The following is an 18,685-nucleotide window of genomic DNA, read 5'->3' as shown; positions in this document are numbered from 1 at the left end:
CATCTATGAATTCATATGAGAAAAATATATGTCAAGTATATTCCCATTGATATTTTAAATTTTTTTAGTGCTCCTGGGTGACTAGGAGCAGGAAATTGTTCAACCATGACTTCCTGTTTCACAGGGGTATAAATATGAGGTAACACATAGGCAAAATTCCGTTAATCATTCATAACAATGGGTATGACCAAAGAATATAGCTGTGATGTGCGGTAAAAGGTTGTTGAGCTTCACAAAGTGGCTATAAGCAAATAGCACAAGCATTGAAAATGACCCTTTCCACCATCAGGGCAATGTGTTCCAGTCAACTGGAAATGTTATGAATCGGCCTGGAAGTGGACATGTGTCTATATTGTCTCAACGCACTGTGAAGAGTATGGTTCAAGTGGCCAAAAAATCTCCATAGATCACAACTGGAGCATTGCTGAAGTTAGTTGCGTCTTGGAGTCAGAAAGTCTCCAAAACTACAATCCGAAGTCACCACAAGTTGTTTGGAAGGGTTTCAAGAAAAAAGCCTCTTCTCTCATTCAAAAACAAACTCAAGCCTCTTCAGATTGCCAGACACTACTGGAACTTCAAATGGGAAATGTTCTATGGTTACATGAAATGTTCTATGGTTAAATGAAACCAAAAAAGAACTTTTTGGCAATAAACACCAGCGGTAGCCATAGTGAAAAGTACCGCATGCCCACGGTTAAATATGGTGGTGGCTGATTAATGTTTTGGCGCTGTTTTTCTGCCAGAGGACTTGGACATTTTGTTAGGATACATGGCATCATGGACTCTATCAAATATCAACAGATATTAAATGAAAACCTGACTGCCTCTACCAGAAAGCTTATAATGGGCCGTGGATGGATCTTCCAGTGGGACAATGATCCAAAACATACATTAAAATCAATACAAAAATGGTTTACTGACCACAAAATCAAGGCCCTGCCATGGCCGTCCCAGTCCCCAGTGTGGACCTTGAAATTTGAAGGATCTGGCGAGATTCTGTATGGAAGAATGATCCCTTGCCATGTATTCTCCAATCGCATCAGGCCTTATAGGAGAAGTCTCAGAGCTGTTATCTTGGCCAACAGAGGTAGCACAAAATACTGACTAAAAGGGTGCCAATAATTGTTGAACACATGTTTTAATTTATTTTTTTTTTTATAAATCTGTGTTTTGTTTGATATCCATGACAGCAGAGTATTTTTTTTATTTTTTTTTAAACAAAAGATTAAAAGGTTAAACAATAAAGACAGTTTTTCACAGCCTTTTGTAGAAAACCACATATTTTCCAAGGGTGCCAATATTAGTGGAGGGCACTGTATTTGGACAAGCAAACAATTGATCCTCCTTGAAACAGTGTCTATTAATAAAGGTGAAACACTCAAATGACACACAAAATTGACATTTTGTAGTAATTTTCACAATTTAAATTAACCAAAAAAGCCAACCCCATATCAGTCACATGGAAAAAGTAAGTACACCTTTACATTTATCACACCTTCAAATCCATAAAATTCTAATTTTATGGATTTGAAGGTATGATAAATGTGTTCAAGTTACAGGTGGAACCTGTCTTATCTAAACCCCTCTCATATCTAGTGTCTGGTGTTCCCTTTGCTATTGAGGCATGTAGTGTCATCCTGCCAAGATCTAAAGAGTTCTGTAAGACCTTCAGGAAAAAGGCTGTGGATGCCTATGAGTCTGGCAAGAAAAGATCTCCAAATTATTTGAAATACTTCATTCCACTGTAAGGAAAATAATCTACAAATGGCGCAGATTTCAAACGACTGTCAATTTGCCCAGGACTGGTCGTCCCTGCAAATTCAGCCAAATAAGTCTCCTAGAACCCCAAAGAACATTAGAGCAAGACTACACTTTGCCAATGAACATACAGGCAAAGACCAGGCCTTTTGGAATAATGTGTTCTGGACATGCATGGTAGGCTGATTGGTGTGTCTAAAGTGTCCGTAGTGTATAAATGGGTGTGTGAGAGTGTATGTGATTTTGCCCTGCAATGGACTGGTACTCTGTCCAGGGTGTACCCCACCTTCTGCCCTGGGATAGGCTCCAGGACCCTGAAAAGGAGTAAGCGGTAGAAGATGGATGGATGGATGGATGGATGGTGCTCTGGACAGACAAATCAGTGATAGAGTTGTTTGGCCACAGTAACAGCAGACACGTTTGGCACAGACTAAAGACAACTTTCATTGAATTCTGCATCGTATCAAAGAGAGCTTGGAGATAATGTGAGGCCATCTGCCCGAAAGTTGAAGTTGAACCGAAAGTGGACCTTTCAAACTGAAAGTGGAAAATGGACCTTTTTACAAGGATAATGATCCTAAGTACACTAGCAAATCCACTAAAGAATGGCTCAAAAAGAAGAAATGGAGGGTTATGGAATGGCCTAGTCAAAGCCCAGATGTGAATACCATTGAAGTGTTGTGGGGAAAATTGAAACAGGCGGTACATGCAAGAAAACCCTTAAACATCTTACAACTGAAAAAATATTGCCTGGAAGAGTGGGCAAAAATTCCAACAAGCCAATGTCAGAGACTTGTGGACAATTATGCAAAAAGCCTACAAGAAGTTATTTCTGCTAAAGCAGGCAATACTAGATTCTGAGGCTAAGGGTGTACTTATTTTGTCCACAGAAGAATATCACATCTGTTAATATTTCTGTTGAATAAATGATTGAAACAGCTAATTTTCCTTGTGGTTTTGTTCAAGTATATCACCTTTTATTAATACGCACAGTTTCAGAGACAATCAAATGTTTCCTTGTCCAAATATGTCAAAAAAGCCAACATTTTCCATTGGGTGTACTTACTTTTTCACATGACTGGTTATAAATACAATCTTTTTAAATGATGGGGTCTATGATGCCTCTCTGTAATGCATCAAATTTTGGGCCATCAGGCTGGAGAGAAACTTGAGACGATCTGGGGCGAGACTGAAGGGAGAAAAGAAGACTGTGTTGCATTAAAGTCTGGTGAGATTTAGTATAAAATAGTATAACTATAAAAAGTATAAAATATTTATCGATTTCCAAATGGTGGGGATTTTGATTTATTACTTTGATTTTGTTCATACATTTGTATAATTACAATTTCTGGAGATTACATCTGTCAATTTGTAGGTGGTGGGACAAATGACTTTCATGTTGTGAGCAAGTGACTGAATCTTCGATTCAAGCTGATTAGTTAAAACACAGAATCCTTCATGACTGAAACAATGAATGCTAACAAGAACTATTTGTTCACTTATCATATCGTGGGCTCACTGGGCATGGTTTTGGTACAATCATAAGATATCCAACGATAGAACACTAAACTTTGTGCTTGATTCACAAAATTAAGTTGCACTGGAAAGAACAACATTTAGTCATAGTTGTAATGAAATCTTTGTCTTAGCTTATACCTTTTACCTCTCAGCTTATTGTAGACAGTACTTCTGTTTGCACACAACATCAAAGCCAATCATCTCAGATGCGCTCAAGATAATAGTACCTACTCCAAATTCAAAATAATGTTGTTCTTTTATAACAATAGTCTAGAAAGTCAAGCAAATAATTTAATACTGTTTAAAGAAATGCAATAAACAGATTATTGTGCCAATATTACTCAAATCTAATCTACAACATGCTACACACCAAACTTTTGTTATACCATTAAAAGGTCATGAAATTGCCCTATTTCAGCACCGGTTAGTTCTCATCAAGTTTTGAAAAATGCTAGAAAAGTAGGCGTGGTAATCTGCAGAGTGGAGGGGGAAGAGGGGAAACAACACAACGGTTTCTGATCCAGTCAGTTCAGACATTAACATTAACACCTGCCTGTAGGGCATTATTTGTCTGTGCTTCTGCTTTCAACTTAGGTGTCTATATGAAAGGCTGGTGTACTAGGCTCTGTACTTTCATATGCTGTTGCACTCTTGCATTTGGTCCACATTACTGCTTTTCAACACACTAAAGGGACTCTCTCCTCTTTCTTTGGACTGTCTTTCTTGGGTCTTCTGCACAATTTTGTTTCTGCTGCTACAAATGATCTTGAGGGTTTTGTAGTCATAGCTGCTGATCGCGTCAATTCTCACTGTGGCTGCACAGTGCCAGTGGAAGGTGATGAATAGACAGTAGTATTTTCATAGCCTGTAATTTCGAGCATAACTAGGTCCCAAACAATTTTGGCATTGACTATGTCCATCAAGGACCAACCTTTTGCCATCCTGCCCTGAAATAGGCAAAAGTTTGGGAAAAAATTATTCTGTGTCCACAGGACCCAGACTGCTATATGCCAGCTTAAACAATAGGCCACATGTCTTGTTCAGCAACACAGTCAATCATGGTGAAATTAGTAATAAGTCAAATATTATAAACACCCTTACTATGCAGATTTGAACAATAATAAGAGTATAAGCATTTATACGGGGGTGATATTTATACATGTCTCCCACATCCGTTTTCTTCACAGCAGCATTGTGACAGCAGGTTTTCCCCATAGCATGTCAACTTAGGCTGTCAGACCAAATTTCTGTGAAATTATGTACTTTTGTGTTTAAGATCCCAGTACTCTACCTTTAGTTTCCTATTTCTGTATTCCTGTAAGTCTGTCCAAACACAGCTTTCCTAGGTAATAACCCTTATGTTGCTTGATGTGGGAAAAGATGTCTGTATAATTCTAAGTTATTTATGGCATACTTTATTTGCACATATTTTTTATTGTGTTTTATTTTTTTTATTAAATTGTTACAGCCTATCTAGGGTGGACCACAAAATCAATGAGGGAGTAGACTCCACTCCCTCCCAAAGCCCACCAACAGACCAAAACATGGAAAACACATATTAAAAATATAGCCACAAGTGACAATTATCACCTTCAGCACCTTCAACAAATATTGCCCTCAGTGGCCAGTTCTTGCCAAGTTACATTGAACAATGTAGATTTCATAGATTAACATACTTATTAAGTTTTGGAAGCTGTCATCAAAAAACATGATAATTATGAAATATCTGAAATTGTATGAAAGCCATTTGGCTGAAGATGGCCATATTTTTAATTAAAAGAAATTGCAGATTAGCAGCATACCAAAATACATCTCAATCAAATGGTAATTAGTCTGCACTTGGCTGCAATTAGTCTGCAATTAGTCTGCACATAGCCATCACACAGATGGCTTTAGCATCACTGAGCACCCGCAGAGGGCAAAAAGGTGAAGGAATGGATAATGCATAGTCCATAATAAAGAAGACTTTCATGAATTTCCTTTCATGTTCTTTTTAACCTTAGCGGTTCTACAAAGCGTTTTAAACTGTTTCTCATTCACACATACACGAATGGCAGCAGAGTTACCATTGTGGAGTCACGTGGGCCAGGAATCGAACCACTAACCCTATGATTAGTGGCCAACCCACTCTACCACCTGAGCCACAGCCACCCAATCAAGAGTGTCTGTTTCTGAGAACCAACAATTTGAACTTAACTCTGCCCCCTTTTGACATCCATACCCAAAATTTTGCACACCTCCCCTGCAACCTGATGTCAAACCTCACACAGATGGCTTTAGCATCACTGAGCACCCGCAGAGGGCAAAAAGGTGAAGGAATGGATAATGCATAGTCCATAATAAAGAAGACTTTCATGAATTTCCTTTCATGTTCTTTAGTCCTAGACCTATGAGCATAGAGTCATAATATTGTAATTATTATATTGATCAGTAGGCAAGGATTTATTACTTGTCTCTTGAATAAAATTCTCCAAATTTAGCACACTGCCTCAGATTCTAGCCCTGAATATGACTTTCAATTTTTGTGCAAATCAAAACTTGTCCACTAAAGGGACCTACGATTCAGGTTTTGTAACAATTGCTAATATTTAACCCTATCAAATGTCTGCTGAATGATGATTGCCCAACAGTCGCCATGTTTTACTAAGGGACCAAGTTGTCATTAAGAATACTCCTACAATCCTAACCCTAGCTCAATCAGACTTACAGTTCCTGAGAAACAATTTTCAGAACTTAGCTCTGTGTCCTGTTGATGGCCATGCCCAAAACTTTGTGGATGTACTCAGGACTTTGTCTTGAAGGGGCCTTTCAAGTTTTGTTCAAGTGCGTACAAAGACTCATAAGCTGTTTGAGCGAATTACAGTCCACCTCATTAGAATTGAGTGACAGGTGATGGCCATATTGTTGGCCAATTTGCCATTGGTCCAATTTCGATATCTACAAAACTGTGGGACTAGATAGTGAACAAATTTTGGCATAATAATAATAATGACACAAATTAAGTTGTATTGTGCATTGCTTTGCAATCCTAACTAAAAAAGTGCAGTTCCTTAAGAAAGTGCACCGGGATTGCACAGCCAATGCAACTCCCGGGTGTTGCTAAGAGGTTGATAGGGCATTGTCAGACCATAGATATAGTGTAGCAGGTGGTTCCTAACTTGTTTTTGGTAGCTGTAATAGCATTTCAGCTTGATCAGACATATGGTAGGTGAGAAAAATCCACTTTCTTCACAAATGTCCACCAATATTTAGTGATTTGATTTTGGGTGGGGCTAAATGTTCCAAAAAGCAAGTTTTGTTGCATGAGCGACTGAATCAGGACTACAAAGAATATTCCCTCTCCACTTTATTTTACATGAGCTATGCTTGTTTATAAGTGAAAAAAATTAATAGCACCCCCAGTGACCAATTTGAGTGACAATATAGTATCTTTCTATTTTTTACCTTAACAAGTGCTTGCTGAAAGCTGATTGGCTGACAAAGGCCATGTGTTTTCAAGTGACCAGGTCATATAAATATGCAGCATGCCGAGTTTCAGCTGAACTGTTCCTGAGAAACAGTTTTCTGAACATAGCTCCACCCCCTATTGATGACCACAACCAAAAACTCAGTGACTGTTCTCAAGACATTGTCCTTAAGGGGCTTGTCAATTTCGTTCAAGTTCATACCAAGAATCACAAGTTACAGCTGTATGAGAAAAGTAAACTCTGCCCTATTAGAACTGATTGACAGGTGATGGCCATATTGTTAATAAATATCAAGATATTTTTGACAATTATTTAGGGACAAATCTCTCCTGAGCCATTTGAGCAACTTTGTGAAGATGGGACAAAAATTCAAGGCCTAGTTCCCAAAAGAATATTTTGCATATCATACAAATTAGCAAAAAATCTGGAAAAAAAAGAAAAAGTGAGCAGAGCTGAGTGGTCCAAATTGTAAATTGGTTAAAAATTAGCCAAGGAATCAGTAGAAAAAACAACATTTCCATCAGTGTATAGTAAATAAGTTCAACAAAACAGACTTTATGTGAAAATTTCCTAGATACACAATTGCATTTTTTGACCATGTAGTACACCGATATAGAAGGGATGTTTTTATAATTGCACTATCCATCGTCACCGAGATGAGGACGGGTTCCCTTTTGAGTCTGGTTCTTGTAAAGGTTTCTACCTCGTATCGTCTCAGGGAGTTTTTCCTTAAATTCATACATATAAAATTTATATCTTGAATGTATACATTTGAAGAAGTGACACAGAAGTGTTGTGGTTTGGTCCAGAGAATCAGGAAATCCCATTTCGGAATTCATCCCACATGCACAATGCATGGAATTTCCTGTTGGATATCACAATACACAATAATGTAATGAGGAGAATTGCATTATGGATATTTTAGTGATGCCACGTGACATCCCATGCATGATAACCAACCAAAATAAGTGGTATCATGGAAGTACCGCAACATAGACATGTGACATATTTCCTTGCCACCATCGCCTCTGGCTTGCTCATCAGGGATAAATTCATACATTTAAAATGTATGTCCTGATTGTATTTGTCACAAAGCTGCTTTAAATAAATAAAGTTCATTGTTGAAAGTGCTGTACAAATGAAATTGAATTTAATTAAATTTGCACAGGCAAGCACCACTCACATTTTCTTCAAAATGGCGTTATTCCGGCCCCATAGAGAGTAATGGGAAATCTGGGAAGTTCCAAGAAGTTCATCACACTAATGTAATGAGAATCACGCTATGGGTATTCTAATGAATTCACGTGATGTCGCATGCACATTAACCCCCTAAATAAGTGGAATTACAAAACTACCACAGCATACATGTGACATATCAAAATTCTCAGCTCAAAGAGGACAATTCCATGTTAACCCCCACAATAAGTGGAATAACAGAACTACCACAACATTCTTTTCTCGCCATTTCCACGTACATTTCATGTGAAATTCCGACAAAATTTCCAGATGCAACTGTTCCATAGACAGTAATAGGATATTTTGCCCCCCACCCCCGGTCCGACGCATCTGTCTGTAAAATAAAAGGTAGAGAAAAGAGAATGTAAAAGTGGTCCACCACAAAGTGCAGCTTTTACTTGAGTGAAAGCATGCTGGCACAGCTCCGTCCATTGAACAAGATCTGAGGCTCCCTTTTTAGCGAGATCAGTCAGCGGGCTGGTGACGTCCGAATAATTATGCATGAACCTACGATAATAGCCAGCCAGCCCCAGAAACTGTCTTGCCTCCTTTTTGGTCTTGGGCCATGGGCAGGTAGCTGTCTTATAAATTTAGGGACGCACCTGCCCATGGCCCAAGTGGAAACCTAGATACCCCGCTCGCCTCAGCATTCTTTCCATAAGCCGCTGGAGGAGCAATGAACAGCCCGAAAGGAATATTTTGTAGTTAAAAGATGTTTTTAAAGATTTTCAAAATAATTAAAACTCAAATACTGTAATGTCTTATTCACAAAAACGTTCAGACCCTTTATTTAATACTTTGTAGAAGCCCCTTTGCCAGCAATTACATGTATAATTCTTCCTGGATAATTCTTCCTGGATCTCTACTAGCTTTGCACACCTGGATTTCGGCAGCTTATCTCATTTTTCGTTGCAGATCCTCTCAAACAACATCAGATTAGATGGTGAGCATCTGAGAATTGCCGTCTTCAGGTCTATCCACAGATATCCAATGGCGTTTAAACTGGCCTTTGGCCGGGCCACTCAAGGACATTCAGAGACTTGCCTGGAATCCACCCCAGTGTTGTTTTGGCTGTATGCTTAGGGTCATTGTTATGTTGAAAGGTGAATTATTGCCCCAGTCTTCGTATGCTCTGGAGGAGGTTTTCTTCATGGATGTTTCTGTCTTTCACTGTACAGTGCCCACCACTGATATTTTCACCCTTGGTAAATATGAGTAAAGAAGGCTGTGAAAAATTGTATTTGTTGTTTAACCTTTTGAGCTTTTTTAAAAAAAATCACAAAAATACTCTGCCCTCATGGATATCAAACAATTGCAATCAAAACACTGGTTTATCCAAAAAAATTCTATCTTTTGCTAAATATGTGTGCCAAAATTATTGGCACCCTGTTGGTCAATTCTTTGTGCCACCTCCCTTTGCCAAGATACAAGCTCTGAGTCCTCTCCTATAATGTCTGTTGAGTTTGGAGAATACATGCCAAGGGATCTGATACCATTCCTCCATACAAAATCCTATCCAGATCCTACAAATTTCAAGATCCATGCTGGTGGATTCTCCTCTTCAGTTCAGCCCACAGGTTTTCTATGGGTTTCAAGTCAGGGGACAGGAATGGCAATTGCAGGACATTGATTTTGTGGTCAGTAAACCATTTTTGTGTTGATTTTGATGTACGTTTTGGATCAATGTCCTGCTGGAGGATCCAACCACGGCCCATTTTAAGCTTTCTGACAGAGGCAGTCAGGTTTTCATTTAATATCTGTTTATATTTGATGGTCAATAATGCCATGTTTCCTAAAAAAAAATCCAGTTTCTCTGGCAGAAAAACAGCCCCAAAACATTAAAGAGCCACCACCATATTTAACCGTGAGCATGAGTTACTTTTCCATATGGCTACCTCTCTGTGTGCGCCAAACCCACCTCTGTTGTTTATTGCCAAAAAGCTCTATTTTGGATTCATCTGACCATAGAACAGTTACCATTTGAAGTTTCAGTAGTGGCTGGCAAACTGAAGATGTGAGTTTGTTTTTAGATTAGAGTATAGTCTTTTTTCTTGAAACCCTTCCAAACCCATGTCGATTGTAGTTTTGGAGACTTTCTGGCCCCAAGATGCAACTAACTTCTGCAATTCTCCAGTTGTGGTCCTTGGAGATTTTTCTCCGTCCTCTTTATAGTGCGTCAAGACAATATAGACACACATCCTCTTCCATGCTGAATCATAACATTTCCTGGTGCTGGAAATGGGTGTTTTCATCTCTTTTGCTATATTCGAATAGCCACTTACCATTTTGTGAAGCTCAACAACCTTTTGCCACACACCACAGCTATATTCCTTGGTCTTACCCATTGTTGTGAATGACTAAGGGAATTTGGCCTATGTGTTACCTCATATTTATACTCCCGTGAAGCAGGAAGTCCTGTTCGTAGTCACCCAGGTGTACAAAATTTTTTTAAAATATCATTGGGAATATACTTCAGAAATATTTTTCTCATATGAATTCTTAGGAGTACCAATAATTTTGATAAAACTGTGTTTTGTTTGCAGTTGTTTGATATCCATGAGAGCAGAGTATTTTTGTGAATTTTTTAAATAAAAGATCAAAAGGCAATTTTTCAATGAAGACAATTTTTCACAGCCTTCTTTGCTCATATTTACCAAGGGTGCCAATATTAGTGGAGGTCACTGTATTTACACCTTTCTCACTTGTTGCCACTCTCACTGTCCCTGCCGCTGAGAAGAACCCCATAGCATGATGCTGCCACCATCATGTTTCACCATAGGGATGTTATTAGCTAGGTGATGTGCAGTGTCTGTTTCTTTGCCAGACGTAGTGCTTCAGAGTCCTTTACATGCCGTTTAGCAAACTCTTTTACTCAGCAGTGGCTTCCGTCTTGCCAGTTTGCAATGAAGGCCTGCTTTATGGAGTGCTGCAGAGATGGTTGTCCGTCCAACAGGTTCTCCCATCTCTGTGCAGGACTTTTGGAGTGACTGTTGGGTTCTTTCTTACCTACCTGACCAAGGCCCTTCTTTCCCGGATGTCCAATTTGGTTGGACAGCCAACTCCAGGAACATTCAAGGTTGTGCCAAGCTTGTTCCGTTTAAAAATTATTGCGGCCACTGTGGACCTGGGAACACTCAAAGCCTTAAAATTGTTTTATATCCTTGTTCTGATCTATGCCATGCCAGAGTTTGATCGCAGAGGTCCACAGCCAGTTCCTTGGACTTCATGGCTTGGTTTTTGACTTGATAAGGTAGTGTAAATTGTAGGCCCTTATAGAACCTGGTGTACACCTTTCCAAACTTATTTAAATTTAAATTTAAATTGCAACAGGTGGACTTGAGTTCTAGACATATCTCAAGGATAATTAAAGCAAACAGGAATGCACCTGCCCACAATTTGGAGTGCCATGGCAAAGGGTCTGAATACTTTTGATAATAAAATCAGCTTTTAATTTTTTTTTTTTTAAATCTCTAAAAGCATGTTTTCACTTAAATGGTAAATGGCCTGCACTTATATAGCACTTTTCTCCAAAGCGCTTTACACTGTGTCTCATTCGCCCATTCACACACACACTACACACCAGTGGTAGCAGAGCTGCCATACAAGGCGCTAACTTGCCATCATGAGCAACTTGGGGTTCAGTGTCTTGCCCAAGGACACTTTGGCATGTGGAGCCGTGGGCCGGGAATCAAACCGCCAACCGTACAATTAGTGGACAACCCGCTCTACCACCTGAGCCACAGCCGCCCGTATTGGTGGTTCATCATTATGGGTGATTAAGTGTAGATTATTGATGGGTAAAAATGGTAATTATATGTATTCAAAATCCACAACACAAACTGTGCAACCAGTTTTCTGGATGTTGGTTTACTTTTTGGGGAAAAAATACTACACATTTTTGTAGGGTTTTTGTTGTCACCTGCTGGTAAAGACCGCATGATTGTTATTTAGGCCTTGATAAATTAAAACATTTTTCCCATGACTATGTGTCTGTGTGTGTATATGTTTATATATACTCAGCAAAAAAAGAAATGTCCCTTTTTCAGGAGACTGTAATTTACAGATAATTTTGTAAAATCCAAATAAGCTTTACAGATTTTTATTAGAAAGGGTTTAAACAATGTTTTTCATGCTTGTTCAATGAACCATAAAAAATTATTGCACATGCACCTCTGGAACAGACCTTAAGACACTAACAGTTTACAGGCGGTAGGCAATTAAGGTCACAGTTACAATAACTTAGGACACTAAAGACACCTTTCTACTGACTCTGAAAAACACCAGAAGAAAGATGCCTAGGGTGCCTGCTCACCTGCGTGAACATGCCATAGGCCTGCTGTGCTCTGTAAGACACCTTAAATGTAAAATGACATGTAGCCATGTGTCCCACCAGACGTGATCGAGAACTTGCAAATGCCCCCCCCCCCCCCCCCCCCCCCCGTTCGGGGACTCATTATTCCATTCATGTTCTGTGAAACTTGTTCAATTTATGTCTCAGTTGTTGAATATTTTTATGTTAATACAAATATTTACACATGTTAAGAAATTTGCTAGAAATAAAAGCAGTTGAAGCACCCCCATACCATCAGAGAAGCAGGCTTTTGAACTGAGTATTGATAAAAAGCCAGATGATCCCTCTCCTATTTAGTCCTCTTTAGTTTAGAGGTGTGTCCATGGTTTCCAAAAAGAATTTAAAAATTTGATTCGTCTGACCACAGAAGTTTTCCACTTTGCCTCAGTCAATTTTAAATGAACTTTGGCCCAGAGAAGACAGCAGCGTTTCTTGATCATGTTCACATATGGCTTCTTCTTTGCATGATAGAGCTTTAACCAGCATTTGTAGATGGCACAGTGAACTGTGTTCACAGACAATGAGTTCTGGAGGTGTTTCTGAGCCCATGCAGTGATTTACATTACAAAATCTTGTCTGTTTTTAATGCAGTGCTGCCTGAGGGCCCGAAGATCATGGGCATGCAATATTGATTTTCACCCTTGGCCCTTGCGTACAGAGATTTCTCCAGATTCTCTGAATCTTTTGATGATGTTATGTACTGTAGATGATGGCGATATTCATAGTCTTCATAATTTTATGTTGAGGAACATTATTCTGAAATTGTTCCACAAATTGTAGATGCAGTTTTTCACAGATTGGTGAACTTCTGCCCACTTTTACTTCTGAAAGACTCTGCCTCTCTAAGATACTCTTCTTTTTTTATATACCCAATCATGTTACTGACCTGTTGCCAATTAACCTCCAGCTGTTTCTTTTTAGTAACATTTACTTTTCCAACCTTTTGTTGCTCCGTCCCAACTTTTTTGAGACGTCTTGCGACCATCAAATTCAAAATTTCCTTTTTTCCTTAAAATGGTACATTTACTCAGTTGAAATATTTTATGGGTTTTCTATGTTCTATCGTGAATAACATATGTGTTTATGAAATTTGCAAATCATTGCATTGTTTTTATTTACATTTTACACAGTGTCCCAACTTTTTTTGTAATTGGGGTTGTATGTGTGTGTGTGTGTGTGTGTGTGTGTGTGTGTGTGTGTGTATAGATCACATAGATCACATTTTTCCCCATTCTGATGTTTGATATGAACATTTAACTGAAGCTCTAGACCTGTGTCTGCATCATTTTTTTCATTGCACTGCTGCCACATGATTGACTGATTAGATAATTGCATCAAAGTTATAGGTATTAAAACTAGGTGTCATAAAATAGGCATCTGCTGAAAATGGCCGTAGACGTCTGAGTGTTAAATATTGAAGAATCAATTACTCATTCGTTTATGTATTCCTGTTCCAGTCTTTAACTGTCCTTCGATCAATTGCATAAATTTTATTCACACAATTAGGTAATTAGCAATATTTCCAGGTTCAATTTGTAGCTATTTGATGGCTTTTACTTTTTTGTAATGAATAAAGAGGTACATAATCCTTCTACAATAAGTTGAGGGTTGATCATTTTTAAAAAGTTAATAATCAACTTCTTTTCAGGTTGGGAACCACATTGATGTCATTACCTCAAAATGGGTTGCTCAAGATGCAGGAATCGGGGCAGGGATTGATTCATACTTTGAATACTTATTAAAGGGTGCGATCATGCTGCAAGATGAGGAACTTCTGAACATGTTTCATGGTATGCAGACATGTTACTGTATATTATTTGCCATTATTGTTTGTTGTCCCACATTTCCTCAGTATACCTTGACAGTTCCTCAGAATGTCAAGGCATATTAAGTACTCTTTGTCCTTTGACCTGAACTGTTTTTGTATTGCAGAGTTTGATAAGTCCATAAAGAACTACACTAAGTTTGATGACTGGTACTTATGGGTGCAAATGCAAAAAGGTATCGTTTCCATGCCTATATTTCAATCTCTGGAGGCGTTCTGGCCTGGTCTGCAGGTGAGAGCACATAGTGTCCTCTAGATCAGCATAACTAGATCTCTTCTGCCTTACTTTTATATCATTCAACAATCCCTTGGTGTACTTGTTAACTCAGTGCGCATATTTGGTTTGTATAAAACAATTAGAGTCTTGTAGGGGATATTGAGAGTGCAACAAGGACCTTCCATAACTACTGTACAGTGTGGCGTCAGTTTGGTGGCCTTCCAGAGTTCTACAGCATACCTCAGAGCTATACTGTGGACAAGCGAGAAGGATATCCTCTACGACCAGGTACTTGCACTTTACAGCAAACCTATAGATCACAAAGCCAGCAGCAAAATAGGGGAAAATGTGTGATTGTACAGTGGTACATAAAAGTTTGTAAACCCTTTAGAATTTTCTATATTTATGCAGAAATATAAACTAAAACATCATCAGATTTTCATGCGAGTCCTAAAGAGTAGCTAAAGAATTTAAACAAATGAGATAAAAATATTATACTTGGTCATTTATTTACTGAGGAAAATAATCCAATGTTACATATCTGTGGATGGCAAAAGTATGTGAACCTCTGCTTTCAGTATTTGGTGTGACCCCCTTGTGCAGCAAAAACTGCACTGCAAGTAATCTTTCCGGTAACTGTTGATCAATCCTACACATCAACTTGGAGGTATTTTAGCCCATTCTTCAGTACTGAACAGCTTCAACTCTGGAATATTGGTGGGTTTCCTCACATGAACTTCTTGCTTCAAGTCCTTCCACATAATTTCTATTGGATTAAGGTTAGGGCTTTGACTTGGCCATTCCAAAACATTAGCCTTATTCTTCTTAAATAATTCTTTGGTAGACGACTTGCAGGCTTAGGGTCAGTGTCTTGCTGCATGACCCACTTTCTCTTGAGATTCAGTTCACAGACAGATGTCCTGACATTTTTCTTTAGAATTCGCTGGAATAATTCCGAATTCATTGTTCAATCAATGATGGCAAGTCGTCCCGGCCCAGATTCAGCAAAACAGGCTCAAACCATGTTAATACCAACACCATAGTTCACAGATGGGATAAGGTTCTTATGCTGGAATGCAGTGTTCCGTTCTCCAAACATAATGCTTCTCATTTATACCAAAAAGTTCTATTTTGGTCTCATCTGTCCACAAAATATTTTCCCAATAGCCTTCTGGCTTGTCCAAGTGATCTTTATCAAACTGCAGATGGACAGCAGTGGCTTTCTCCTTGCAACCCTGCCATGCACACAATTGTTGTTGATTGTTCTCCTGATGGTAGACTCATGAACATTAGCCAATGTGTGAGAGGCCTTTAGTTGCTTAGAAGTTACCCTTGGTTCCTTTGTCCTTTTTACCTCCTGGGGAAGGTAATAATGGTCTTGAATTTCCTACATTTGTACACAATCTGTCTGACTGTGGATTGGTGGAGTCCAAACTTGTTTAGAGATGGTTTTGTAACCTTTTCCAGCCTGATGAGCATCAGCTAATTTCACCTTCACATTAACTGCTAATCCTAGAGGTTCACATACTTGACACTCACAAATATGTAATATTGGATCATTTTACTCAATAAATAAATGACCAAGTAATATATATTTGTCTCATTTGTTTAATTGGGTTCTGTTTTTCTAATTTTAGGACTTGTGTGAAAATCTGATGATGTTTTAGGTCATATTTATGCAGATATATAGAAAATTCTAAAGGGTTCACAAACTTTCAAGCACCATTGCATGTCAGGATTTTTTTATTGTTATGAAGTGGCACACTGCATTAATTAATTTTTAAAGTGTAAGATTGCATACTAATACGCCATCTGTGGCTAGAAGCTGAATAATTACTGCACTCTGAAGAAAGAGCCATTTCTTGTGTCTGTGTTTATCACTGCATATACTTTGGCACTATTTTATGTCACTGAGGGTCTGCAAGCATGTTTGAGTTGCTAAGCAATGTTACATTGTGAGTTCTGTAAAACACTGAAAGAAAGAATGGCAATTACCACACTGATCACATCCTTGAAGTTTCGTTGTAAATTTGGATTTATTTATTTTTTTAGATAGATTTTAAGATTTCACACTTCACTATATATTTACAGCATGACACAATGTTCAAATTGTTAAACTAAGTAAGTCTGTGTAGATAACTGCCTTCAGTAACAATAAAGAATAATCACCTTCCTTTTTTTTCTTTTTTAGAGTTGATTGAGAGTGCAATGTACTTGTATAAAGCTACAGGTAATCCAACATTTCTGCAGCTAGGCCGGGATGCAGTAGAGTCCATAGAGAAGATGAGCCATGTCAAATGCGGATTTGCAAGTGTGAGTACTTGAATACTAACCCAGATTTGTCCACACAAGTTGAATCTAGGAAAATCTTTAGAATTAAGATGTATGCACAATTAATTTAGTCTATCACTAGGCTTCTGTCTCCAGACAACTCACTTAATGTCCAGACTAACATAGAATCATTTATAGACTAGCCTCTGTTGGCATCCTTCCAGATCACAATCACAAATGTAGTATAAAATAAGCATTATGTACAATACAATGGGTATGGAAGCAGCTGAAAGTGATTAAATAAATAAAGTAAGGGAGAATGCCAGAATAAAGAAAGAGTAGATAAAATAAAAGAAAGAAAGAAAAAAGAAGAGTGAAATCAACTGCAAGAGAAAAATTTAAAATAAATATGAGGAAAAAAAAGATAGAATGAAAAGCAAAAAGTAGATAAAAAAAGATTGGGAAAGAGAAAATAATAATGAGAATGCAAGAGTAAGCCTGTGTTCACACTAGCAAGCGACGAGTATCTGTCCAAAAAGTGCTCCTGTTGCGTGTCGTTTGTCTTCTGCAGGCATGGAGTGAGCATTACTGTTGTCATTTGTGAGAGTGTACCATCCATCTAGCTTTTTCAGTTACAGTGAGAAACTATAGTAGTCAACAATTAAAATGTTTTTTAATACTTTAATAGAATTAGTAGGTCTGCTCTTGGTTTGATCACTGGGTTTTGCCTGTGAAGACTATGTTTGTTTTTAAAAGTATAAACCAACAGGAAGACCAGAGAGCTGTCTCTGGGAGAAAAGCAAGCCATTCTGAAGCTGAGAGAAGAGGGAAAATCTATCAGAGCCATTGCACAAGCATTGGGCATAGCTAATACAGCCAAGAAACCACTGGTGTACTAACAACCGGACATGGAACAAGTCAGCCAAGGAAAACAACAGCAGTTGATGACAGTAGCATTGTGAGAGCACTGAAGAAGAACCCAAAACACAGACTTTCACAGGGCAGGAGTAAAGGTGTCACAATCCACCATTCGAAGAATATGTCAAGTGCAGAAATACAGAGGCCAACCACAAGATGCAAACCACTTATGAGCTGTAAGAATCAGAAGGCCAAACTGGTTCTGGAACCAAGATTAACCTCTGCCAATGTGATGAGCCCAGGCTGTGAGATCTAATCAGTCTTTGAAGGTTGTTACAGACCCAAAGAGCACTGCCAACAAAACAAACGACAACTGATAGAGGCTGCTGTACAAGCCTGGAGAAGCAACACAAAGGAAAAATGCAACAGTTTGTTGATGTCAGTGGGTCACTGGCTTGATGTATTTATTTCAAGAAAGGGATATGCAACCAAATATAAGTGTAATTTACTTTAAGACTATCTGTTCCTATACTTTTTAGCACCAAAAAATTGGGTGATCTGTTCAAAGGTGCCATGTTTTAAGTTGTTTAACACATCTAGATGTAAATATCAGGAAATGAAATCTGAAATTCTGATCTATCATCTCATATTCATCTTTTGATCTCAAACCCAAAGGTCTTGTAATATATTGTGTATATATTGTAAATGTCAATATGTCGTGGAAAAAAATAGAATTGGCCATGCTGTTCAAATACTTTTGGCAGGGATTGTATTTTCATTCTTAAGAAAGGTATGAGGGTATTCCTTGAGGGAAAGGTATAACCTCTCCATGAGTTGTCTTTGCACCTTCACTCTTGTTTGTTTTTATTTTTATTATTTGTTTGTATGTCTGTCTGTTTCCAAAGGTAAAGGATGTAAGAGATCACAAGCTGGACAACCGGATGGAGTCATTCTTCTTGGCTGAAACTATCAAGTACCTTTACCTGCTGTTTGATCCAGACAACTTTATTCACAACACAGGCACAACATTTGAGCTGGGTGGGGCACATGGGGACTGTATTCTGGGGGCAGGGGGTTATATCTTTAATACAGAGGCACATCCACTTGATCCGGCTGCTTTGCATTGCTGCAGCAAGGACCAAGATGAGCGTTCAGAGCTACAGGACATCCTTCTGAGCTTAACA

The 18,685-nt window shown here is 38.5% G+C and overlaps 1 protein-coding gene across 2 annotated transcripts in view; it reads left to right on the top strand.

Moving 5' to 3' along the window:
• The window catches only part of edem2 (ER degradation enhancer, mannosidase alpha-like 2), a 49,601-nt gene that overhangs the window by 30,542 nt on the left and 374 nt on the right, over positions 1 to 18,685 (top strand). For both annotated transcript variants that reach the window (XM_017487847.3, XM_017487848.2), the window contains exons 7-11: positions 13,979 to 14,120; positions 14,263 to 14,387; positions 14,516 to 14,660; positions 16,564 to 16,685; positions 18,407 to 18,685. The exon at positions 18,407 to 18,685 is cut by the window's right edge and continues 374 nt beyond it. In XM_017487847.3, the coding sequence (XP_017343336.1) occupies positions 13,979 to 14,120; positions 14,263 to 14,387; positions 14,516 to 14,660; positions 16,564 to 16,685; positions 18,407 to 18,685 (813 nt within the window). The remainder of the gene's footprint in view (positions 1 to 13,978; positions 14,121 to 14,262; positions 14,388 to 14,515; positions 14,661 to 16,563; positions 16,686 to 18,406) is intronic.

Source organism: Ictalurus punctatus, chromosome 15 (genome assembly GCF_001660625.3).
Source record: "Ictalurus punctatus breed USDA103 chromosome 15, Coco_2.0, whole genome shotgun sequence".
Taxonomy (NCBI): Eukaryota; Metazoa; Chordata; class Actinopteri; order Siluriformes; family Ictaluridae; genus Ictalurus; species Ictalurus punctatus.
This window is presented reverse-complemented; position numbering and strand designations above follow the sequence as displayed.